Consider the following 27645-nt stretch of genomic DNA (forward strand, 5'->3'; position numbering starts at 1 on the left):
TAATCGGATGTCAGCACAGACACAGGAAGAGCCACGGGGGAACTGGGAGCACGGAGCCATCATCGGAAGGCGAGTTAATTGTTTGTTATTTTGTTACTTTATCATGTGCGTGCCAGCAAGGGGCTTATAGTGACCGGGGGGGGAAGGTGTCTTTTCAAGACACATTATACTTTATGATAATGGTAAATTTAGGCTGATCAATTTTGTGTTTATTTATAAAAAATATCAGAAATTAAACAAAAATGGAAAAAAAATAGCAATTTTCAAATTTTCAATGATTATCCCTTTAATCCAGATAGTCATACGATAACAAACCATTAATAATATTTCCCACGTCGGCTTTATATCTGCACCATTTCTAAAATGTTCTTACTTTGTTAGCATTTTAGGAGGTTTAAAAATGTAGCAGCAATTTCTCATTTTTTTCATGGAAATTTCCAAAATTATTTTTTTAGGGACCTATCCATGTTTGAAGTGACTTTAGGGATCCTATATATTGGAAAATCCCCAAAAGTGATACCATTTTAAAAACAGCACCCCCTCAACATATTAAAATTTGCCGTCACGATGTTTATTAACCCTTCAGGTGATTTTTCAGGAATTAATGCAAAGTGACATGGCAGAGTTAAAAAAAAGTTTATTTTTACCACCTAAATGTCGCTGACTTTTGAACAGGCCAATGTAGCCAGCAGACTAAGGCCGCTACTTGGTCATAAATTGCCATGGCAAACATCAGGACCACACAATCGTGATCTCAGGGTGTCGATGAGGATCAAGAGGGAGAAGCCACACTCTTAACCATTTATATGATATTATTAATATTTATATGGCACCATTGATTCCATGGTGCTGTACATGAGAAGGGGTTACATACAAATTACAGATATTACTTACAGTAAGCAAACTAACAATGACAGACTGATACAGAGGGGCGAGGACCCTGCCCTTGTGGGCTTACATTCTACAGGATGGTGGGGAAGTAGACAATAGGTTGAGGGTTGCAGGAGCTCCGGTAATGGTGAGGAGAGGAAGCGGTGTCGTTTCAGGCAGTAGGCCCTCTTGATTCTTGAAGAGGTGTTTTTTCAGGTTCCGTCTGAGGGATCCGAATGTGGTTGATAGTCAGACGTGTTGGGGCAAAGAATTCCAGAGTATGGAGGATATTCAGGAGAAGCCTTAGAGGCGGTTGAGTACAGAGTGAATAAGTGTGGAAGAGAGAAGGAGGTCTTGGGAGGAACGGAGATTACGCGAGGGAAGATATCGGGAGATTAGTTCAGAGATATACGATATAGTCATTAGTGACAGCAGCATCTAAAAGGTTAAACAGATATGGCCTGTGCCAACACTGATCGTGGCTGATGCAGCAAGTTGTCGGCTATAGTGTAAAGCCGACAGCTGCTGGATTGTTACCTGTATAGGAATGCAAGTCTCTTATATCTCAGGTCAGTTAAAAGACGTATTGACGGTCATTAAGGGGTTAAAGGGGTGTTCTCAAGTTTAAAAGTTATCCTCTATCCACGAGATATGGGGTAATCTTACAATCGCTGTGGGGCCAACTGATCCCGAGAACTGGGATTGCGACCTGGTGTTGGCAAGTCATCCAGCCTGATTGAATAGTATGGCATCACTAATAGGCTGTAAGCCAGACACTGCACTGCATCTGTGTGACTGGTGCTGCCCTATACTGTGTGCATTCATAATACTAACCTACCACCCCATCCATGAATGGTAGCTTGTTTCATCAGTATCTTGGTCCTGTGCTGTCCCTGCTTCTATAATATGTGCATGCTGCATCTTGTGGTGCATTGGTATTGTGACCTGACAAGACTGCCTTTTTCTGGTGTTTTTTCCCAATGTTATGCCCTTTTCACGGAGTTTATTTTGATCTTATTAGAGTGACTTGCAAGACAATGAGAATCCTTTGCGTGGGTTGCATAAATATCAGCAATACCTCATGCATTTTACACATATTCTTCATCTTTTTATTGCACATTTTTCCATTTTTATGCAGGATGCATCCAGGCCTTTAGTGTTGGCTGGACAAATCGGCCCCGTCTGTCCTTGTGGTTCTTTATTATCTTGCCCTCATTAAAATATCGAGAGGCCCATCTCTTGTGTATAGCTCCTCTATGGACACACGTTTAAACATTGACCACTGTGCTATATTTCATCCAATTCTTAAACTTATGTGTATAGAGAAGCTATATGTAAATGTAAAACATGGCAATATACAGTGTGGAATGAATGCTGTAAAGTAAAAATGCTTTCAAAAACACAAGAGTTAATAGGTTTTCTTATCAATTAACAGAATGTAAAAACAATGATCAAAAAGGAAAACTAAATTGCATCAATATTTGGAGCAACCATCCTTTCCTTCCAAAAGGTCCACTTACACGTGGGTTCTGAAGGAACTCAGCAGGGAGGTTATTCCAAACATCTTGGAGAACTAACTACAGATTTTGTGAAAATCCTTCCGTCTTTTCCTATGATCTCACACACTATGTAGAGGTCAAAGCTCTGAGGAACAGATCAACACTTTCAAGACTCTGTTGTTCTTTATTCTGTAGTTTTTAATGACATTGGCTGTATGTTTGGGGTTGTTGCCTTGCAGATGAAAAATATTGGACCAACAAGCGCCTCTCTGATGGTACTTTAAGACGGACTTACTGTCACTGGCCTCTTACCTACCTGGACTAATCAATTCTCTTGATTTGCAACAATGAGGAACCACCATCACCCCCCTCCCAAACATGTGTCACCAAATCGAGTTTCTGGTTTGGCTTCTTACCCCAAGTCATACGGAAAGGCCCTTTAAAAACTTGATTTTGACTTCTAGGTTGCCACTTCCAATAGGTGGCACTAGACTTCCTGTCTTCTTCCTCTGTGAATGGGCTATTTGCATAGTCTAATGTGCAAGCAGTTTTGAGTATATTTAAAAAAAAAAGCTTTAGTTGGTTTATTATGTTGGGATTTTAACAGTTCAATGAACTGAGTATTCTGCATGTCAAGACTCCATAGAGGAAGGCAACAGACCAGGGTGGTTTCCCAGAACATGAAGTATGCCCCCTTGGTGGTGCTTATCTGGGTCACATGAAATGACCTGCTCAGCGGTTATTGAATGACGCATTATGCCATCTTAAGACTCCTGCTGCGTCTCTTTTAGATATAACCCAAATCAAAGTACAGGCTAGAAGCAGCCACAGGATGGGAAACTATTCCTAGAAGAGGAGACATGAAGTATGTACAATACGGCCGATCTGCACAGGAGTGGAGAAAGCATGAGGATTAATGGAGAAATCGGAACCTTGTCATTCACCGGTTGGGATACGGAAACATTTTGTATTTTACTACTGTAACATGGCTTCTGTTATGCAGGATACGAATATACTTTGTGCTTTGATTCCTAACAATTCACAAGATCTCAGATGTCAGTTACGTCCAGAACCTACAATTGCAGGGCAGAATATGGACCGATTTAGGGTTTAGACTACAGATGCAACACTGACTATAGGCCGTTCTGAGGATTTAAAAATGCCTCCATATCACGGCTGGATGAAAGCATCTTTAGGCTACATACATACATCCATGTGAAATATCCACGTCCAGTTAAGAGTTTTTCTCTTTTACAGCACAGTTTCCAATCACAGATTCGAGTATTCATGCGACTCAGAGCAGGTCTTTTTCTGATCCATGTTTGCAGATCAGTCGTGGCCATACAATTCAATGGTGATCTGAGAAACTGATATAAATTGGAAGGCTTCTGAATTGCATTCGTGCTTCACTGATCCATAGCATAATGACCAATTTGACTATAATGTTATTTTTTTATTTTTAGAGGTATTTTTATTGTCTTGGGGGGAAAAAAATATATATCTTTAGTGACCAAAAGTGGTCTGTTTCTCACAAGATTTTACAACCCATCAGAAATGGAACGCTTTTTTTGTTAAATCTCATTTCGGTTGCATTCATGTTTTTCCACACAGAAGAGACATGTTTGCTCCCAAGCGGATTTAAAATTTTAAAAAAATATCACAAGAAATACCCTAAGGCTACTTTCACACATCAGGTTTTCAGTGTCAGGCTAAATCCGGCGAATGTTGGAAAAACTGGATCCGGCGCAGATTGTGAAAAGATGCGACGGATCCATTTTTTTTACGGATCCGGCTAGCCTATCTAGATTATTGGATAAAAAAAAAATTTGGAGCATGCTCAGTTTAAAAAACTGGATCAGGCCGCCGGATCCGCCTTTTTCCGGATCTGGCACCTTCCGACTCCCATTCGGCTACTTTCACACATCAGGTTTTTTGTTTCAGGCTAAATCCGGCTCTTTGGAGTAAAACCGGAAAAAATAAAAACCGGAACCGGTTTTTCCCCCATTGACTTGTATTAGCGCCGGATGGCCCAGCGTTTCTTCCGTTTTTTTTTTTTACCTGATCCGGCGAACATTCGATTCCGGCATCTGGAAAAAATGTCTACTGTTATGTTTTTTGTCTCCGGCGAAAAAGTCTGAAGTGCCAGATCTTCCGGCTGTTTGCTAGAATGGAAGCCTATGGGAGCCGGAAAGTGCCGGATCCGGCAGCCTGATCCGGTTTTTTAAACGGAGCATGCTCCAAATTTTTTTTTTATCCAATAATCTAGATAGGCTAGCCGGATCTGTCAAAAAAACGGATCCGTCGCATCAGTTTTTCACAATCTGCGCCGGATCCAGTTTTTCCAACATTCACCGGATTTAGCCTGAAACAAAAAACCTGATGTGTGAAAGAAGAAGTGCCAGATCCGGTGCTTCAGGCTTTTTTGGAGACAAAAAACGTTGCAATGGACGTTTTTTCAAGAAACTGGAAGCGGCAGATTTGCCGGATCCGGCAAAAACCGGACGAAACGCAATGTCATCCGGTGCAATCCAGCACTAATACAAGTCTATGGGAAAAAAAAACCTGATCCGGCGGCAACATGAGCCTGATCCGGTTTTTTGAAAATTTGCCGGATTTAGCCCGACACTGAAAATCTGATGTGTGAAAGTAGCCAAGAGTTAAAGACAAAAGTATGTGCACACGTAGGTGGGAAGTCTGCGGATTTTTCGGCACCTGTTTTTGCAAATCCGCAAGTAAACTGCACTGCGGATTCACTGCGGATTCCACCTGCGGTTTTACACCTGCGGATTCCTATTATGGAGCAGGTGTAAACCGCAGCGGAATCCGCACAAAGAATTGACATGCTGCGGAATGTAAACCTCAGCGGTTCCGGGCGGTTGCATGTGCACTGCGGATTTTGTTTTCCATAGGTTTACATGGTACTGTAAACTCAGGGAAAACTCCTGCGAATCCGCAGCGTCAAAACCGCTGCGGATCCGCAGCAAAATATGCAGCGTGTGCACATACCCTTATAACAGGGCTGCACAACATTTTCTGGTCAGAGGGCCACATTGTTAAATTATATGACTTCCAAGGGCCACAGTAAATCAGTATTACCGTACCTTTTAAGAAGTTTGTGGTATATCAAAAGTATGAACCATGAAGGTCTCAAAGATGCAAGTTAAAACACGTGGACTCCCACATATATGGAAAATGGTGGTGCTCTCTACTACCAATCAGTAATCTAAAGACCCTGCACACTCTCCCAGTGAAGATGATAGGTGTTGTTGTAGTTGCTGCATTCACATTTCCACTAAAATACAAATATTAAGAGTTGAATATATAGGAAGCCTACACTTAACTCACATCTGTCTAGAGTGCCAAGCAGGGGTCAAGGAAGCAGTCTCTCCATGTGATCGTCACTCAATTCCTGCTTGTCCAGCCCTACTCCAGAGCAGTGTCTCATGTCTTCTGCAGTATTAGGCTGCCGTCACACTAGCAGTATTTGGTCAGCATTTTACATCAGTATTTGTAAGCTAAAACCAGGAGTGGAACAAATAGAGGAAAAGTATAATAGAAACATATGCACCACTTCTGCATTTATCACCCACTCCTGGTTTTGGCTTACAAATACTGATGTAAAATACTGATCAAATACTGCACGTGTGACAGCAGCCTAAATGGCCACATGTGGTTCAGGAGCCATTGGTTGTGCACCTCTGACTTATAACCTCTCCACATGATGGATATTACATGCTTGGTTGGTTCAGGTCCAACCACAGACACACTGAACCTCGGACATTCTATGTCAGTTCCATTTAAAAGGAAAGGAGGTCCAGCATGTGCATGCCACTCATTATAAGTCTATAAGACTTGTGAAAATAGTAACATACAGTGCTTGGCTATCTCAGGCAATCCCACTGACAATGGTCATACATACACACTTCATATCCAATTACATAGGGCACACATACAGTTGTGCTCAAAAGTTTACATACCCCAGCAGAATTTTTGCTTACTTGGCCTTTTTTCAGAGAATATGAATGATAACACCAAAACTTTTTCTCCACTTATGGTTAGTGATTGGGTGAAGCCATTTATTGTAAAACTACTGTGGTTTCTCTTTTGAAATCATAATCACAACCCAAAACATTCAAATGACCCTGGTCAAAAGTTCACATACGTTGGTGATTCTGGCCTGATAATATGCACCGAAGTTCACACAAATGGGATTCAATGGCTACTAAAAGGAAACATCCTCACCTGTGACCTGTTTGCTTGTAATCAGTGTGTGTGCGCATGAAAGCTGAGTGAGTTTCTGGGATCCAGACAGACTCTTGCATCTTTCATCCAGCCACTGATGCTTCCGGATTGTGAGTCATGGGGAAAGCAAAAGAATGGTCAACAGATCTACGGGAAAAGGTAGTTGAACTGTATAAAACAGGAAAGGAATACAAAAAGATAACTAAGGAATTGATTATGTCAGTCAGCAGCATTCAAACTGTGATAAACAAATGGAAAATCAGGGGCTCTGTAAAAAAAACAAAACCACAGTCAGGTAGACCAACAAGAATGTCGTCCATAACTGCCAGGAAAATGGTTTGGGATGCAAAGAAAAACCCACAAATAACATCAGCTGAAATACATGACTCTCTGAAAACTAGCGATTTGGCTGTTTCAAGATGCACAATAAGGAGGCACTTGAAGAAAAATGGGCTGCATGGTCGAGTTGCCAGAAGAAAGCTATTACTGCGCAAATGCCACAAAGTATCTCGCCTACAATACGCAAAACAGCACAGAGACAAGCCTCAAAACTTCCGGAACAAGGTAATTTGGAGTGATGAGACCAAAATTTAACTTTTTGGCCACAACCATAAACATTACATTTGGAAAGAGGTCACCAAGGCCTATGCTAAAGGAACACCATTCCTAATGTAAAACATGGAGGTGGATCGCTGATGTTTTGAGGATGTGTGAGCTACAAAGGCACAGGAAACTTGGTTAAAGTTGATGAAAAGATGAATGCAGCACGCTATCATCAAATACTGGAGGTAAATTTACACGCATGAGCTCAGAAGCTGCGCATGGGGCGTACTTGGACGTTCGAACAGGACAACAATCCAGAACACCAGGCCAAGTGAAGGGTCTGGAGTTGCCATCTCAGTCTCCTAACCTCAATATCATTGAGCCACTCGGGAGATCTCAAGCACGCAGTTCATGTTGTCAGCCCAGGAATTTACAGGAACTGAAGGCTTTTGCCAAGAAGAGTGGGCAGCTTTACCATTTGAGAAACTAAAGACCCTCATCCATAACTACCACAAAAGACTTCAAGACTTCATTGATGTTACAAGGGCAATATACGGTATTAAGAAATTGGGCATGTGAAACTTTTGATCATGGTCATTTGGATGTTTTGGGTTGTCATTATGATTTAAAAAGAAAAACAACAATAGTTTGACAATGGCTTCACCCAACCACTAACCATGAGTGGAGATAAAATTTTGGTGTTTATCATTCATATTCTCTGAAAAAAGGCCAAGAAAGTAAAAAACTATATCGGCATCCTAGAAGCAGAAACAGTTGGAAGTTAGGATGGAGGAAGGAGCATCAGTTGACACTCCATCGATATCATTCACCATCAGCATCTGACGTCTCGGTACAACAGTCTCGTTCTAATGATGTCATCGCAATTAAATACCATTATATGGCAAGACAAGTTTCCTTTAACCCCTTTCTGACCTCGGATGGGATAGTACGTCCGAGGGCAGATACCCTGCTTGGATGCGGGCTCTGGCAGTGAGCCCGCAGCAAAGCCGAGACATGTCAGCTGTTTTGAACAGCTGACATGTGCCTGCAATGGCGGCGGGTGGAATCGCGATCGAGTTGTGTCAACTTCTAGCCTCCCATGGAGGCTATTGAAGCATGGCTAAAGTAAAAAAAAAATGTTTTAAAAATATATGAAAAAAATAAAATATAAAAGTTTAAATCATCCCCCTTTCGCCCCATTCAAAATATACCAATTGAAAAAAAAAACAAATATACACATTTGGTATTGACGCTTTCAGAATCACCTGATCTATCAATAAAAAAATGGATTAAGCTTATTGCTAAATGGCATAGCGAGAAAAAAAATTGAAACGCCAGACTTATGGGTTTTTTTGTCGCCGCGACATTGCATTAAACTGAACAAAAGAACATATCTGAATCAAAATGATATAATTAAAAATGTCAGCGCGGTGCGCAAAAGATAAGCCCACACCCGACCCCAGATCACAAAAAATGGAGACGCTACAGGTATTTTTTTTTTTTATTTTTTTTTTAGCAAAGTTTGGAATTTCTTTTCACCACTTAGATAAAAAATAACCTAGACATGTTTGGTGTCTATGAACTCATAATGACCCGGAGAATCAAAAGGTCAGTTTTAGCATTTAGTGAACCTAGAAAAAAGCCAAACAAAAAAACAAGTGTGGGATTGCACTTTTTTTGCAATTTCACGGCACTTGGAATTTTTTTCCCATTTTCTACCGTAGTACATGACATGCTAAAACCAACTGTCGTTCAAAAGTACAGCTCATCCCGCAAAAACTAAGCCCTTACATGGCCATCATGACAGAAAAATAAAAAAATAAAAGTTATGGCTCTGTCAAGGTGGGGAGCAAAAAACGAAAACGGACAAAAAGAAAATACCCCAGGTCATGAAGGGGTTAAGATGAGGTTTTGCTACAAAAGTATTCAGGCTAGGGAATTGTCTGTTTGCTAAATAGCCTAGACATCTGTCCAGAATGTCGGCTACAATGTACTGCAGGTAAAATGTATCCGTCTGGAGAGACATTTGCTCCTCATTATGTAGCCTACTCTAGATACATTGGTATCAGTCTATGTCAGTCCTATATTGGTTCTCAGCTTCTAAATATGACAGATTATCTTCATCCACTGATAGGAAATGAGGTCAAAAAATGTTTTGAGATCAAAGAGAAAACTTCAGAAACATTTATTATTGTTCTGTAACGCTTATACTTTAAAATAAAAAAAAAATAAAAAAGACCAATTGTGACAATTCAGTAACTATTCTGCAACAAAGTATTTCAGAATCTGCATTCTTCTAAACAAGCAGATATTTATATGGATATGTTGGAAGGTTGCCGATGCCAGTGTGTATGGTTACCTACAGAAGCTGTGTGAGCAGTTTAACAGCCTACACATAATAAATATACATTATTAGAAATCATCAGTTTGAGCGGCAATGTTATAACACATGACTTTAGTGCACTTTGTGCTTGGAAACACATGCCGGACAATTAATCCCATCCTGTAGCTAGCACATCATATAACTTGACTATCGGACTATCTGGTAAATCCCAGAGTAAATCGACATAGAACTATTTTGCTGCAGCATAGCAGACATATTATTGTAACTATTTCTATTATGTTTACCTTACAATAATTTTACAGAGCTTAGAGAAACTGTGGTCCAGACTTTTCAACTCTGACTTTTTATTTTTTTTTTTTAGAAAAATTCACAATCTGCCAAGGACAGAGCCAAACTGTCTAACTTTAGGCACATAAAAAGGAATTCTGATCATTGAGGCTTCTCTTATGAAAACAGTAGTAAATCAGGTCACCTGACTATTCCCGACCACTACAAAAGCGTTATACATGCCAATTCCTGCTTCCTAACAATGCATTTGATGCATTATACCAGCGTTCCTTAAACTCCAGTCCTCACGTTTTTCCTTTGTATTACACAGATGGAGATTTCTGATGCCTTGATAATAATTCCACCACCTGTGGAACACTGAGGAAATCCTGAAAACATGGTCTGTTGGGGGCGGCGAGGACTGGTGTTTGGGAAACATTGCGCTACACTATAGATGCAATTAAGAATTGAATTTTAGCCTGCCGTGTGGCATATAAGAATAAGATTGGACTAATCCGGTGGGGCATCGCTTACCCCAGACTTGTGCCTGTCTTGGATCCTCTAATTACCAACAGCCTGCATAATGATACTACCCGTAGCCTTCCCGGTACTCGCGATGCTGCCGGCAGCTCCAGTTCCTAGTAATGCCTTGCAAGCAATGACCTGTGATGACGTAGCCATCTCGCGACACCACTAAGTCATCGGGTTATTGTCACAAGGCATCACTGGGAACTGCCGGCAGCATCGTGCGTATCGGGAAGGCTACGGGGGACGCCAGAAGGTAAGAATATCATGATTTTTTATTTTTTTAAATTATATCTTTTTACTATTCATGCTGCATAGGCAGCATCAATACTAAAAAGAGAGATAGAGAGCGAGAGAGAATTCCCTGATGGGAAATTCTTCCTCGCATGCTTAGTTTCAAAAGACCGCATCCGTCGCTGGATTCCTGCGTCCATAGGCTTCCATTATAGCCAACGACGGACAGAACAGGACCCGTCACTGAGCAATTTTCCGACGTACAGAAAAAAAACGTTCCTTTGTGCGTTGTCTCTGCCCGACAAACAGCAATTTTACGACGGATCCAGTGCACGACGGATAACACGGAAGGCCATCCGTCACTAATACAAGTCTATGAGAAAAAAACGGATCCAGCAGAAACATTTGCTGGATCCGTTTTTTTCCCCTCACAAAATGACGCATTGTGGCGGAAAAAGAAAGACGAAAGTGTGAAAGAGGCTTTAGTCTGTTTCAGAAGGCTCCATAATCATGGGGGAAGACTGCTGACTTGACAGATGTCCAGAAGGCAATCATTGACACACTCTAAAACTAGGGTAAGCCACAACAGTTCATTGCTAAAGAAGTTGGCTGTTCACAGAGTGCTGTCTCCAAGCATATTAATGGCAAGTTGTGGTAAGAGGGAGGAAAAAGTGTGGTAGAAAAAGGTGCACAAGCAACAACCGGGATAACCGAAGACTTGAAAGGATTGTTAAGAAAAGGCCATTCAGAAATTTGAGGAGATTCACAAGGATTGGACTTCTGCTGGAGCCATCGCTTCAAGAGCCACCACAGACAGAGGTATCCAGGACATGGGCTACAAGTGTTGCATTCCTTGCGTCAAGCCAACCATGACCAACAGACCACACCAGAAGCTTCTTACCTGGGCCAAGGAGAAAAAACTGGTCTGTTGCTCAGTAGTCCAAGGTGTTGCATTCAGATGAAAGTAAATTTTGCATTTCATTTGGAAATCAAGGTCCCAGAGTCTGGAGGAAGAGTGGAGAGGCCACAATCCAAGCTGCTGGAGGTCTAGTGTGAAGTTTCCACAATCAGTGATGGGTTGGGGAGTCATGTCATCTGATGGTGTAGGTCCATTGTGTTTTATCAAGACCAAAGTCAGTGCAGCCGTCTACCAGGAAATTGTAGAGCACTTCATCCTTCCCTCTGCCGACAAACTTTTTGGAGATGGAAATTTCACTCTGCAGCAGGACTTAGCATCTGTCCATACTGCCAAAAGTATCAATACCTGGTTTAAAAACAACAGTAACACTGTGCTTGATTGGCTAGCAAACTCGCCTGACCTTAACCATATGGGGTATTGTCAAGTGGAAGAGGAGAAACACCAGACCCAACAACCTGGGCTTCCATAACACCTCAGCAGTGCCACAGGCTGATTACCTCCATGCCACGCCACATTGATGCAGTAACTGATGCCAAAGGAGCCCAGACCATGTATTGAGTGCATTTACTGAACATACATTTCAGAAAGACAACATTTCGGAAATTAACTTTTTGTATTGAAGAACTGAAATAAATTAACTTTTTGATGATATTATAATTTAGTGAGAAGCACTTGTATGATGCTGATGGAATAAAGTTTATTTTTGTAAGATAGAGGTGGGGAACTTTTTTCCTGTGAAGGGCCATTTGGATATTTATACCATCATTTGCGGGACATTCAAAATTATAAACTTGAAAATTATTTAGCAATATTTAGTAAATCTCACCCTAATGTGAGGGAGGTCTGCATCACATCACATAGATGCCGAAACTGCGGTATATACGTCACAAAGGAGACAGACTGCAGTACATACTGTACATCACATAACATGAGACCAAGATTGCTGTATATAAGTAATCACATAGGAGACACTAGGACTGGTGCGTGCATAAACATCACATACTGTAGGAGACACTGGGCCAGGAACATATAGATCACATAGTAGACACTGGGCCAAGAGAACGTACATCACACAGGAGACACTGTTGTATGGGATACAACACCTTAAGGGCTCGTTCACATGAGCGTATACATTGGACGAGTGCTAACCGATTATTCTCTTGGATGAATCTACGGCCATCTGACCAAAACCTTAATATCTAATTTCTGCCTCCAATCCGTAGAAACTGAAGTATAAACAAATCATTTAAGTAGGGTGCTCAGTGCACCATTCTGCCCACTGGTTTTACATGTTTTCACCTCCCTTAAAGGGAAGGTACCGCGTTTGTAGATCATTAATTAATCAATGTAATGTAGCATAACATGCTGTTATAACCCAGATTTGAATGCATGTAAAACAGATTCCGTTTGTTATATGAGTATAAAGAATGCACTGGGGGCTGACATCTTGGTTTTGCAGCAGTAGCAGGTCACTATCAGTGTCAGATTACGGCACCCCATGGACATAGGAGATAATAGACCGGCTTGGACCCTATCTGTAACATTGCAGCAGCATTAGCAGTGAGCTGGGCAAGCCTCTGTGGGCTGCACAACTCACTGCTGTAGGTGTGACTAGCTGCCATTTTATTATAGTCCAGTGCTATTTGTTGAGCTCCACTTACTCTCTATCGCAGGACAGAAGCACTGACTGCTCCTCTGTACTCCAGGCACTGCAGGTTCTGGGCAGACATCCTCTGCTCACACGCTGCCCTGTGTGCTTCTCCTGCTCTGTCTCCGCCTCCCCACTTGCACACAGTCCCAGTGATCTCCGGTAAACTGCACTCTCCCCCTGTGTCGCTCTCCCTCTCTGTGCAGCGTGGGGGGGTCTCTGTGCGGCGTGGGGGGGGCTCTGTGCGGCGTGGGGGGGCTCTGTGCGGCGTGGGGGGGCTCTGTGCGGCGTGGGGGGGTCTCTGTGCGTGTGTGCAAGCATCGTCCGATGGGACTACAAGTCCCATCGGACGATGCCTGCTACAATGACAGTGATTGACACATTAGCCAATTATGGGACAGTAATAGTCCCATCATCCGGCTAATGTGTTGAATGAAAAAAAAAAAAATACTCCATACATACGTGCTACATACATGCTGCATACATGCTACATACATACATGCATGCTACGTACATGCTACAAACATGCTACATACATGTATGCTACATAGGGATGAGTCCCAGACAGCTCCCAATGCTGCTCCATGCACACCAGATGTCTTCACTCTTCTTGGGTCCAGATGCTGCTGAGCCCACTGTGTTCTGCTCCTCTGATGCAGTAACTGCTGGTGACAGCAGGTCACAGGGCAGTCACACACAAAATGGTGCTGCCCTGTGATGCTGCTCTTCATTCTTACTGTTGGGGCAGTAACTGCTGACATCACCATTTCCCTCCCCTTTTGGGTGGTCTAATATCCCTGGGGCAGAGCTGCTAAATCTTACTATAGCTGCTTGAGGTCTAAAACGGAAAATGCTCCCCCTAGTGGTAAATATGTATATTTGTAGAAAAATATATAATATTTTTCATATAGAAATGTTTGCAAACAGTGCAAACATTGCATTAATAAATTTTAATTACTATTTTAAGCTTAATTTCACAAAAAAACAAAATACAAGAAAACTGGTGGCACCTTCCCTTTAAGGTACCTTCACACTAAACGATATCGCTAGCGATCCGAGACGTTGCAGCGTCCTCGCTAGCGATATCGTTCAGTTTGACACGCAGCAGCGATCAGAATCCTGCTGTGATGTCGTTGGTCGGGGCTAGAAGGCCAGAACTTTATTTGGTCGCTGGCTCTCCCGCTGACATCGCTGAATCGGTGTGTGTGACACCGATTCAGAGATGTCTTCGCTGGTAACCAGGGTAAACATCGGGTTACTAAGCGCAGGGCCGCGCTTAGTAACCCGATGTTTACCCTGGATACCATCCTAAAAGTAAAAAAAACAAACGCTACATACTTCCCTACCGCTGTCTGTCCTCCGGCGCTGTGCTTTCCTGCACTCACTGTGAGCACAGCGGCCGGAAAGCAGAGTGGTGACGTCACCACTCTGCTTTCCGGCAGCTGTGCTCACAGTCAGTGCAGAGGAGTGCAGAGAAGCACAGCGCCGGAGGACAGACAGCGGAAGGTATGTATGTACTGTTTGTTTGTTTTTTTACGTTTACGCTGGTAACCAGGGTAAACATCGGGTTACTAAGCGCGGCCCTGCGCTTAGTAACCCGATGTTTACCCTGGTTACCCGGGGACTTCAGGATCGTTGGTCACTGGAGAGCTGTCTGTGTGACAGCTCTCCAGCGACCAAACAGCGACGCTGCAGCGATCCGGATCGTTGTCGGTATCGCTGCAGCGTCGCTTAGTGTGACGGTACCTTTACTGGTGTGACAGCCTGGAGCACACACTGTCTGCCGGAAAAACTCAGGCCAGTCCTGGCCATTATCAGTAGGAGAGATAGGGGCATTCAAAACCAGTGGGTAGAGCAATGCATAAAGCCTCTTATCCGCAAAGGAGCACCCAGCACCCCAATTAGTATACTTGATTAAACTTTAGTTTCTGCAAAATAGAGGTAGTGGTTAAAGCTATAAGAACAGCTTCACACGGTGTCCTGGACTCAGACTGTGACGCGAGGGCTGGCTGCAAGTCTGTTTACCTCACAGCTTCAAATATGCCAACGAGGCAATGGAGTTGAGGTTTTAAGACGGTGAAGTCTGTGCATCAAAGTACGTCACACATCGACATGTGATCTGGTCCTATTGGTGTGATTTGTATAGGGCTATATCCCCTACAAGGCTATATGCTTAGTTATAACTATCAGTTTGAGATGACAGACTGATTAATCACTTCTTGATATCCTTCGAACATGTACACTGCAACCAGCAAGCAGGTCCTACAAACCACCATATACTGTACGTACCGCCCTGTGATGCAGCCGGGTCACAAGCCGAACTGGTACCATCCTCAGTGGGTGTCAACTGCGTATTATAGCTGGGAAAAATAATCTGTCACCAGCCCTGCAAGCTCTGGGTTTCGGCAGCTTCACAGGAAAAACAAAATCCACTGATCATCGAACCGTATCCCAACACAGGCACAAAGAAGCACAGGCAGTTGTGCTCAGCTTACAGAAAGCAGTAACCCAAAGGGAGACAAATGGCGGCACTCAACACCACGTACGTGCTAATCTTTAAAATATTATTATTATTATTATTATTATACACAGCAGGTCAGACTGAACCCCAATCAGCCAATGCCATTTCGTGGCATTGAGAAAGTGTGTGTCCACGTGAAACAGCCTTACCAATTGGGACTCTGTCTGCTCTGCTGTGTTTATTCAGGCTGGAATAAAAGATTAGCACCTACATGGTATAGAGTGCCGCTATTTTTCTCCCTTTAGATTGTGTATTATAGCTGCTGTAATCAACATTTAGGCCAGAGGTGGGGAAACTTTTTTGCCTGCCAAGTCCCATTTGGATATTTATAGCATCCTTCGGGGGCCGTAAAAATTGTGCGCTAACTCCAAGGACAATATAAAAATGGGGTAAAATAAGTCAGCTCACGCAAAAGAAGCCAGGGATCCAAAGCACAGACAGTGCAGCGGGAATACAAATAGAATGTAGAAAAAAATCCAGCTCCAGGAATGCCATAAAACAAAGTTTATTGAAACATTTTTAAATCCATAATGAACAGCATAATAGTCACCATCCCAGAGGGGGAAGTTCACACTGGCAGGCGCGTTTCAGACCCTAACGTCATTAGTCATTTAACAGTAATGTCAGGACGTAATCTTTCGATGCACGCGCCTCAGGGTTCAGTTGTGAACACTGCGTGCTCATGCTCACAGAGCAAGAAGAAATTAATGGGCCGGCAGCCATCAAAATACAGCTGGCGCCCCAAGAACTGTGGTCCCCAGAAATCTGCCCAGGGGGGGTGGATAAATGGTCATCAAGTGCCCGAGGTTCCCCATAATTGCTTAGTGGCAGCGACCAAAACACTGCGTTTTGCCTCTCATTGAAGTGAATGTACTGCAGTACTTGGCAGCAGCCTGTGCTCTGGAGGAACATTGCTTCGTTCTGACTGTTCCGGAGCTGGATTCAGCTGATCATAGGTACCGTATATTTGACCCCCACAGATAATAATTGATGATCGATCTCAATATGAGAAGTAGTGGACAACCCAATTAACAAATTTATGTCTCCAGAAGCACTAACAGTGCTCTATGTATTGTGCACTTGGAATTTTCACTCTGCAACATCCACTAATTTCTGGGAACCGTCTCTGGGGTCAAAACAGTCATATATGCCTGTAGGTTAATTCCGAGTGCAATTTGCAAATTCAATTAATTTCTGGTTATTTTAGCCATTTTGTCATTTCAGGGTCTGCAAATCGCACTTAAAAACTACTCCAGAAAAATCTGAACGCCAATAGTCAAATGGTAGTCCTTTTCTTCTCAGTCTGCTATATGTCCATTTGACCATACACAGGGTATTTATGTACTGTAGAAAGATTAGGTAATAATTTACAAGGTACTTGTGGTGGGCCACTGGGGACGTGCCAGATGTTGCAGAAGGGCCAGCTGGGGCATATAGTCCCACTGGCAGCAGATAATGTCCGGTAGCTGATGTTGGTCGCTGGACCCCTCAACACTTCCCTCATGTCCACAACAACTGTCAATAGCGGGATGTGGCACTTGTGGATGACAGGGGCACATCTGTAGCGGTGGGGTCTGGGTGCAGGTTTTGGGGCGCCCATGGTGTTTGTGCAATCTCAAGCAGCCAGACACACAGGTGAACTTGTAAACATAATTTTACTGAAAGAGGTAACAGGATACACAGTCTCTCAAAGGCAAAATTCACAGTATATTGAAAGTAATGATTCTCTCCTCCTGAGGCGAGAGAGGTTATGGCCTCTCAGGGCGGCTGGAGCAGAGTTATCTTCATTTGCTATTAGAGGAAGTGCTATGCACAGTCCAAGAAATATTACACTGATGGAGGGACCTTCACAGATTGTCTCTCTGTGGAAACACACAAGTGTGGAAGTACTCACAGTTTTGAGCCTATCGTTCCCTATAACAGGTGGTAGCTTAAATAAAGTTGGTGGCGTGGCAAGCACATGGATCTGGTCCTGGCTAGACGCAAACAGGATAACCAGCATGCAGGAGAGCACATGTGCAGCTTTATCTCTCCTGACTGGATGAGGCTTCACTCCCTTGTAGAGGAGATTATGTTGAGAAAGATGTCCCCTCAACGTGAACTTTCATGGAAAACTATGATGGGAGTAGTACTGTTTGCTCCCTCAGGCAGCTTGAACTGCCCAGATCTGGAAGTTACCTCAGCAAGTGTGAGAGTCTTGAGCTGGGAGTTACCTCAGGAAGTCTGTGAGAGTCCTGATCCATGAGGCTCTTCATAGCCGATTCTACGGCAGATTGTTATGAAGAGAATAATCACTTAGCTTTCATATACAGTACACATTGGTCAGTAGATAGCAGCAAAGCACATTTAGGAGTCATCCATATACAATGGAATGTATTACATCTCCTAACTCACAGTGCCCAAACCAATTCTGACACACTGGAACAAATCTACTGCCACACGACAACTGCCTCATTCAGCAGCATTAGAATGGGTACTGGGATACCATATACTTTTTGGGGGAAGTGAGCTTAAGCACCTTGGGGCTCTGCAAATTCAGAACAGATGCACTCACAGCTCAGCGTACTTGTATACGGGAGCGTGGTTCAGGAGAAGCCGAATGCTCAACAGTTCCTGAAGGTTTATGGCCACCTACATAGTAACAGGTCCTGTCACCTTTATTTAATGCGTGAATCTAATCTCAGGACAACTAATATCTCCTCTTGCAAAGCGATAAGATATTTGTTGCTTTAAATTTAAGTATTTCATTCAGTAGCTCAAATAGTAATAAAAGTAAATGCACTTACATATAATGGAGCTTGTGTTGGATTAAGCTTCATGACCCAGGACACAGTATCTAGAACCAAGACAAAAGGAATTAATTGTGAACAACAAGATTACAGAAATCGAGGATTTGATTTAAACACAGATCACAATTGTCATAATTACAATTCAACATGAAATCACTGTGTATAAAGCAAAATTTTCATACAATTTTGAGGCTTCAATTGTGTATTTTTCGGGGCTCCCTATGGGAGGTGGAGCCGCATATTCATTACTGTAATGAGCGGTACCATGTGACCGCTCAGTACAGGAAGAAGCTGCCGGCGCCGGGGAAGCCAGGGACCTGCAGGGACGGCGCCAGGAGCAGGTGAGTATTATTAGACAGCCCCCGCTCTCCCTCCCCTGCCGACCCTGGGTATAACTCGAGTATAAGCCGAGAGGGGGACCTTCAGCCCAAAAAAATGGGCTGAAAATCTCGGCTTATACTCGAGTATATACGGTAAAAGTGGATTTGATCACATATTTTAATCGCGCAGAATCCACAGCAAAAATCCCCAAACCAATAAGTTAACATGCAGACACACAATATGTGAATCCAGAATTAGGCCGGTTTCACACGTCCTGGTATTTCTGGTACTGGAGATATCAGTGCCCGTGTGTGTGATATGTGGCAACGGTGTGCCCCATCAGTAACACACGCACTGGCGCCTGAGAAGCACCGGTACAGTTAGCGCTGTTCCCCGGCGGGGGTGCTGAAGACAGCGCTCATCATCCTCCCCTGCTCTGCTGGTGATCAGCACAAGCAGGGGAGAAAGAGGAGTTATATCCAACTGATAACAGCGAGAGCAGGCGGCAGCTGATGGGAGTAATACTTCCATCAGCCTACACCTGCTGTCGCTAATAACAGCAAAAGCAGGAGCGGCTGATAGAAGTATTCATCACCCGCCACCTACACTATAAATAAAATAAAAAAAAGGCATGGGTTCCCCTGTATTTTTGATAACCAGCCAGGTAAAACTGACAGCTGGGGGCTGATACATCAGTGTGTTTCACTGAGAAGAGAAGCAGAACAGTGTTGGACTCCGAAGAGCAATGGTAGAAGGTATGAATACACTCACACTACATTACATGCATGTACAAACATTTAATTAATAAAAAACAATGGGCGTGGTTCTTTAAATCTAAAATTTAAATGCTTATCCCTCATAGTTCTAAGTACCCACAATCTTAAGAAGATAAAACAGCTTGGTTGTGTTACTTTGTAACGAGTGTGCAAGTAGTGGACCGTTCAGGAGCTTCGGAAAGCTGGGTGTGCATCAGTAATAATGTGTACGCATTTCGAGGTAATCATTCCTCTTCATCAGGACAAACCAGAATGATCATTATGGTCTGTCATGATGAAGAGGTATGATTACTGTGAAATGCGTTGACTAATAAAAAGGCATCTGGTCTCCTATTGTACACTGCCTTGCAAAAGTATTCGGCCCCCTAGAACTTTTCATCCTTTTCCCACATCTCATGCTTCAAACAAAGATGCCAAATGTAAATTTTTGGTGAAGAATCAACAACAAGTGGAACACAATTGTGAAGTTGAACGAAATTTATTGGTTATTTTAAATTTTTGTGGAAATTCAAAAACTGAAAAGCGGGGCATGCAATATTATTCGGCCACTTTACTTTCAGTGCAGCAAACTCACTCCAGAAGCTCATTGTGGATCTCTGAATCATCCAATATTGTCCTAAATGCCTAATGATGATAAATATAATCCACCTGTGTGTCATCAAGTCTCCGTATAAATGCACCTGCTCTGTGATAGTCTCAGGGTTCTGTTTGAAGCACAGAGCGCATCATGAAGAACAAGGAGCACAACAGGCAGGTCCGTGATACTGTTGTGAAGTTTAAAGCCGCATTTGGATACAAAATGATTTCCAAAACTTTAAGGCTATGTGCACACGTTCAGGATTTTTGCTTTTTTTTTGGCAGTTTTCTGTGGAAAAAAAGCTAAAAAAAAAAAAAAAAAAACACGCTTACATTAACCCCTCTGTGACCTTAGACGTACTATCCCGTCGAGGTGCCCTGGGCTTATCTGACCCTGGACGGGATAGTACGTCATAGCCGATCGGCCGCGCTCACGGGGGGAGCGCGGCCGATCGCGGCCGGGTGTCAGCTGCTTATCGCAGCTGACATCCGGCACTATGTGCCAGGAGCGGTCACGGACCGCCCCCGGCACATTAACCCCTGGCACACCGCGATCAAAGATGATCGCGATGTGCCGGCGGTACAGGGAAGCACCGCGCAGGGAGGGGGCTCCCTGCGGGCTTCCCTGAGCCCCCCGCAGCAACGCGATGTGATCGCGTTGCTGCGAGGGTCTCCTCACCTCCCTCCCTGCTCGAGCCCCGGATCCAAGATGGCCGCGGATCCGGGTCCTGCAGGGAGGGAGGTGGCTTCACAGAGCCTGCTCAGAGCAGGCACTGTGAAGCAGCCTGCACTCCTATCAGATCAGTGATCTGACAGAGTGCTGTGCAAACTGTCAGATCACTGATCTGTGATGTCCCCCCCTGGGACAAAGTAAAAAAGTAAAAAAAAAAATTTCCAAATGTGTAAAAAAAATAAAAAAAAATATTCCAAAATAATGAAAAAAAAAAAAAAATATTATTCCCATAAATACATTTCTTCATCTAAATAAAAAAAAAAAACCAATAAAAGTACACATATTTAGTATCGCCACGTCCGTAACGGCCCGACCTATAAAACTGGCCCACTAGTTAACCCCTTCAGTAAACACCGTAAGAAAAAAAAAAAAAAAACGAGGCAAAAAACAACGCTTTATTATCATACCGCCGAACAAAAAGTGGAATAACACGCGATCAAAAGGACAGATATAAATAACCATGGTACCGCTGAAAGAGTCATATTGTCCCGCAAAAAAAGAGCCGCCATACAGCATCATCAGCAAAAAAATAAAAAAGTTATAGTCCTGAGAATAAAGCGATGCAAAAATAATTATTTTTTCTGTAAAATAGTTTTTATCGTATAAAAGCACCAAACCATAAAAAAATGATATAAATGAGGTATCGCTGTAATCGTACTGACCCGAAGAATAAAACTGATTTATCAATTTTACCAAACGCGGAACGGTATAAACGCCTCCCCCAATAGAAATTCATGAATAGCTGGCTTTTGGTCATTCTTCCTCACAAAAATCGGAATAAAAAGCGATAAAAAAATGTCACGTGCCCAAAAATGTTTTCAATAAAAACGTCAACTCGTCCCGCAAAAAACAAGACCTCACATGACTCTGTGGACCAAAATATGGAAAAATTATAGCTCTCAAAATGTGGTATTGCAAAAAATATTTTTTGCAATAAAAAGGGTCTTTCAGTGTGTGACGGCTGCCAATCATAAAAATCCGCTAAAAAACTCGCTATAAAAGTAAATCAAACCCCCCTTCATCACCCCCTTAGTTAGGGAAAAATAAAAAAAAATGTATTTATTTCCATTTTCCCATTAGGGCTAGGGTTAGGGCTAGGGCTAGGGTTAGGGCTAGGGTTAGGGCTAGGGTTAGGGCTAGGGTTAGGGCTAGGGTTAGGGCTAGGGTTAGGGCTAGGGTTAGGGCTAGGGTTAGGGCTAGGGCTAGGGTTAGGGCTAGGGTTAGGGCTAGGGTTAGGGCTAGGGTTAGGGCTAGGGTTAGGGTTAGGGCTAGGGTTAGGGCTAGGATTAGGGTTAGGGTTAGGGTTGGGGCTACAGTTAGGGTTGGGGCTAAAGTTAGGGTTAGGGTTTAGATTACATTTACAGTTGGGAATAGGGTTGGGATTAGGGTTAGGGGTGTGTCAGGGTTAGAGGTGTGGTTAGGGTTACCGTTGGAATTAGGGTTAGGGGTGTGTTTAGATTAGGGTTTCAGTTATAATTGGGGGGTTTCCACTGTTTCGGCACATCAGGGGCTCTCCAAACACGACATGGCGTCCGATCTCAATTCCAGCCAATTCTGCGTTGAAAAAGTAAAACAGTGCTCCTTCCCTTCCGAGCTCTCCTGTGTGCCCAAACAGGGGTTTACCCCAACATATGGGGTATCAGCGTACTCAGGACAAATTGGACAACAACTTTTGTGGACCAATTTCTCCTGTTACCCTTGGGAAAATACAAAACTGGGGGCTAAAAAATAATTTTTGTGGGAAAACAAAAAGATTTTTTATTTTCACGGCTCTGCGTTATAAACTGTAGTGAAACACTTGGGGGTTCAAAGTTCTCACAACACATCTAGATAAGTTCATTGAGGGGTCTAGTTTCCAATATGGGGTCACTTGTGGGGGGTTTCTACTGTTTAGGTACATTAGGGGCTCTGCAAACGCAATGTGACGCCTGCAGACCAATCCATCTAAGTCTGCATTCCAAATGATGCTCCTTCCCTTCCGAGCCCTCCCATGCGCCCAAACGGTGGTTCCCCCCCACATATCGGGTATCAGCGTACTCAGGACAAATTGGACAACAACTTTTGTGGACCAATTTCTCCTGTTACCCTTGGGAAAATACAAAACTGGGGGCTAAAAAATAATTTTTGTGGGAAAACAAAAAGATTTTTTATTTTCACGGCTCTGCGTTATAAACTGTAGTGAAACACTTGGGGGTTCAAAGTTCTCACAACACATCTAGATAAGTTCATTGAGGGGTCTAGTTTCCAATATGGGGTCACTTGTGGGGGGTTTCTACTGTTTAGGTACATTAGGGGCTCTGCAAACGCAATGTGACGCCTGCAGACCAATCCATCTAAGTCTGCATTCCAAATGATGCTCCTTCCCTTCCGAGCCCTCCCATGCGCCCAAACGGTGGTTCCCCCCCACATATCGGGTATCAGCGTACTCAGGACAAATTGGACAACAACATTTAGGGTCCAATTTCTCCTGCTAACCTTGGAAAAATACAAAACTGGGGGCTAAAATATAATTTTTGTGGAAAAAAAAATATTTTTTATTTGCATGGCTCTGCGTTATAAACTGTAGTGAAATACTTGGGGGTTCAAAGCTCTCACAACACATCAAGATGAGTTCCTTAGGGGGTCTACTTTCCAAAATGGTGTCAATTGTGGGGGGTTTCTACTGTTTAGGTACATTAGGGGCTCTGCAAACGCAATGTGACGCCTGCAGACCATTCCATCTAAGTCTGCATTCCAAATGGCGCTCCTTCCCTTCCGAACCCTCCCATGCGCCCAAACGGTGGTTCCCCCCCACATATGGGGTATCAGCGTACTCAGGACAAATTGGACAACAACTTTTGTGGTCCAATTTCTTCTCTTACCCTAGGGAAAATACAAAACTGGGGGCTAAAAAATAATTTTTGTGGGAAAAAAATTTTGTTTTATTTTTATGGCTCTGCATTATAAACTTCTGTGAAGCCCTTGGTGGGTCAAAGTGCTCACCACACATCCAGATAAGTTCCTTAGGGGGTCTACTTTCCAAAATGGTGTCACTTGTGGGGGGTTTCAATGTTTAGGCACATCAGTGGCTCTCCAAACGCAACATGGCGTCCCATCTCAATTCCTGTCAATTTTGCATTGAAAAGTCAAACGGCGCTCCTTCCCTTCCGAGCTCTCCCATGCGCCCAAACAGTGGTTTACTGCCACATATGGGGTATCAGCGTACTCGGGACAAATTGGACAACAACTTTTGAGGTCCAATTTCTTCTCTTACCCTTGGAAAAATAAAAAATTGGGGGCAAAAATATAATTTTTGTGAAAAAATATGATTTTTTATTTTTACGGTTCTGCATTATAAACTTCTGTGAAGCACTTGGTGGGTCAAAGTGCTCACCACACCTCTAGATAAGTTCCTTAGGGGGTCTACTTTCCAAAATGGTGTCACTTGTGGGGGGTTTCAATGTTTAGGCACATCAGTGGCTCTCCAAACGCAACATGGCGTCCCATCTCAATTTCTGTCAATTTTGCATTGAAAAGTCAAACTGCGCTCCTTCCCTTCCGAGCTCTCCCATGCGCCCAAACAGTGGTTTACTGCCACATATGGGGTATCAGCGTACTCAGGACAAATTGGACAACAACTTTTGAGGTCCAATTTCTTCTCTTACCCTTGGAAAAATAAAAAATTGGGGGCAAAAATATAATTTTTGTGAAAAAATATGATTTTTTATTTTTACGGTTCTGCATTATAAACTTCTGTGAAGCACTTGGTGGGTCAAAGTGCTCACCACACATCCAGATAAGTTCCTTAGGGGGTCTACTTTCCAAAATGGTGTCACTTGTGGGGGGTTTCAATGTTTAGGCACATCAGTGGCTCTCCAAACGCAACATGGCGTCCCATCTCAATTCCTGTCAAGTTTGCATTGAAAAGTCAAATAGCGCTCCTTCCCTTCCGAGCTCTCCCATGCGCCCAAACAGTGGTTTACTGCCACATATGGGGTATCAGCGTACTCAGGACAAATTGGACAACAACTTTTTGGGTCCAATTTCTCCTGTTACCCTTGGTAAAATAAAACAAATTGGAGCTGAAGTAAATTTTTTGTGTAAAAAAGTTAAATGTTCATTTTTATTTAAACATTCCAAAAATTCCTATTAAACACCTGAAGGGTTAATAAACTTCTTGAATGTGGTTTTGAGCACCTTGAGGGGTGCAGTTTTTAGAATGGTGTCACACTTGGGCATTTTCTATCATATAGACCCCTCAAAATGACTTCAAATGAGACGTGGTCCCTAAAAAAAAATGGTGTTGTAAAAATGAGAAATTGCTGGTCAACTTTTAACCCTTATAACTCCCTAACAAAAAAAAAAATTGGTTCCAAAATTATGCTGATGTAAAGGAGACATGTGGGAAATGTTACTTATTAAGTATTTTGTGTGACATATCTCTGTGATTTAATTGCATAAAAATTCAAAGTTTGAAAATTGCGAAATTTTCAAAATTTTCGCCAAATTTCCGTTTTTTTCACAAATAAACGCAGGTACTATCAAAGAAATTTTACCACTATCATGAAGTACAATATGTCACGAGAAAACAATGTCAGAATCACCAGGATCCGTTGAAGCGTTTCGGAGTTATAACCTCATAAAGGGACAGTGGTCAGAATTGTAAAAATTGGCCTGGTCATTAACGTGCAAACCACCCTTGGGGGTAAAGGGGTTAAGCATCCCATCATTTTAACGCATTCCGCAATTTTTGTGCACATGCTGCGTTTTTTTCCACAAAAAAACGCATTGTGGTAAAAAGCAGCATGTTCATTAATTTTGCGGATTTTTCATGTTTTTGCCGCTATATTATTGAATTGGGAAGCTCCAGAAAAAAAAAACACAAAAAATCCGAGCAGATTTCCTGCAGAAAAAGTCCGGTTTTGTTCAGGAAAATACTGCTGACATTCCTGAATGTGTGCACATAGCCTAAACATCCCAAGGAGCACTGTGCAAGCGATCATATTGAAATGGAAGGAGTATCATACCACTGTAAATCTACCAAGACACGGCCATCCCTCTAAACTTTCATCTCAAACAAAGAGAAGACTAATCAGAGATGCAGCCAGGAAGCCCATGATCACTCTGGATGAACTGCAGAGATCTACAGCTGAGGTGGGACATTCTGTCCATAGGACAACAATAAGTCGTACACTGCACAAATCTGGCCTTTATGGAAGAGTGGCAAGAAGAAAGCCATTTCTCAAAAACATCCATAAAAAGTGTCGTTTAAAGTTTGCAACAAGCCACCTGGGAGATACACCAAACATGTGGAAAAAGGTGCTCTGGTCAGATGAAACCAAAATCGAACTTTTTGGCAACAATGCCAAACAATATGTTTGGCGAAAAGGCAGCACAGCTCATCAGCCTGAACACACCATCCCCACTGCCAAACATGGTGGTGGCATCATCATGGTTTGGGCCTGCTTGTCTTCAGCAGGGACAGGGAAGATGGTTAAAACTGATGGGAAGATGGATGGAGCCAAATACAGGACCATTCTTGAAGAAAACCTGTTGGAGTCTGCAAAAGACCTGAGACTGGGACGGAGATTTGTCTTCCTACTAGACAATGATCCCAAACATAAAGCAAAATCTACAATGGAATGGTTCACAAATAAACATATCCAGGTGTTAGAATGGCCAAGTCAAAGTCCAGACTTCAATCCAATCAAGAATCTGTGGAAAGAGCTGAAAACTGCTGTTCACAAACGATCTCCATCAAACCTCACTGAGCTCGAGCTGTTTGCCAAGGAAGAATGGGCAAGAATTTCAGTCTCTCAATGTACAAAACTGATTAGAGACATAGCCCTAGTAACTTGCAGCTGTAATCGCAGCAAAAGGTGGCCCAACAAAGTATTAAGTTAAAGGGGCCGAATAATATTGCACTCCCCACTTTTCAGTTTTTCAAATTCCACAAACATTTAAAATAACCAATACATTTCGTTCAACTTCACAATTGTGTTCCACTTGTTGTTGATTCTTTACCAAAAATGTACATTTATGTTTGAAGCATGATATGTGGGAAAAGGTTGAAAAGTTCCAGGGAGCAGAATACTTTCGCCAGGCACTGTATCTTGTTTTCTTTCTAGAGCAGTTTTACATTTGCTTTTATCTCCAAGTTCGCTTGATAACATACTCCAGACGTTGGGGGCATTGAGGACAAGCAACAGGTAAGTTCACATGCTGCAGATTGTGGCTGAAATTCCAGTCATCTGAATGAGACTAGTTCCACAACAGATGCAAGAATTTCTGCAGACCCTATGTAGATGCATCTGATCATCGCCGACTCTGTAGAAAGCCTGCACGGTGTGAACATGCCCCAGCCAAGAAAAGCACAAGCAACAAACACTCCTCTAGGTTTTCTCATATTACTTCTATAGTAGTGATTTGTTGTTCTTTTCTCAGGAAGCCCCAGAATAGCTCCTGCATCTACATGGCAGCCTGATCAGCACTTTCTCTCACCTCCCCTCTCAGCAACCTCTCACCTCTTCACCTTTAGCTATACTATGTCAGAAGGTGAAAAAGAAAAAAAAATAATGAGGATCTATTCCAGGAGTCTTCCAGAAGTTGCAGCTACAAATGCATAACTACTTATTCATTGCAATCACAAAGAAAGAACTATTGCACTGTTAAAAGCAAGGTGTACAAGGCAACTTTTGGTTATCAATTGACTTATTGGTATTACTCCATGTTCCCCAAGGAAAAAATAGTTTGGACAACACTGCTGCCATAGCAAAAAAAACATGAAAGCTGGTCCTGGTATTGCCGCTTCCTGTGCGCGACTAAATGTCGCTATATAGTTTGAGCCTGCACCCAACGA

At 42.8% G+C, this 27645-nt stretch overlaps 1 protein-coding gene across 7 annotated transcripts in view; it reads right to left on the bottom strand.

Moving 5' to 3' along the window:
- The window catches only part of AKAP13 (A-kinase anchoring protein 13), a 303165-nt gene that overhangs the window by 202169 nt on the left and 73351 nt on the right, over positions 1-27645 (bottom strand). For all 7 annotated transcript variants that reach the window (XM_069766257.1, XM_069766253.1, XM_069766256.1 and 4 more), the window contains exon 2: positions 18399-18448. In XM_069766257.1, coding sequence (XP_069622358.1) covers positions 18399-18431 — 33 coding nt within the window. In that variant the 5' untranslated portion in view covers positions 18432-18448. The remainder of the gene's footprint in view (positions 1-18398; positions 18449-27645) is intronic.

The sequence above is a fragment of the Ranitomeya imitator genome, chromosome 4 (assembly GCF_032444005.1).
Source record: "Ranitomeya imitator isolate aRanImi1 chromosome 4, aRanImi1.pri, whole genome shotgun sequence".
Taxonomy (NCBI): domain Eukaryota; kingdom Metazoa; phylum Chordata; class Amphibia; order Anura; family Dendrobatidae; genus Ranitomeya; species Ranitomeya imitator.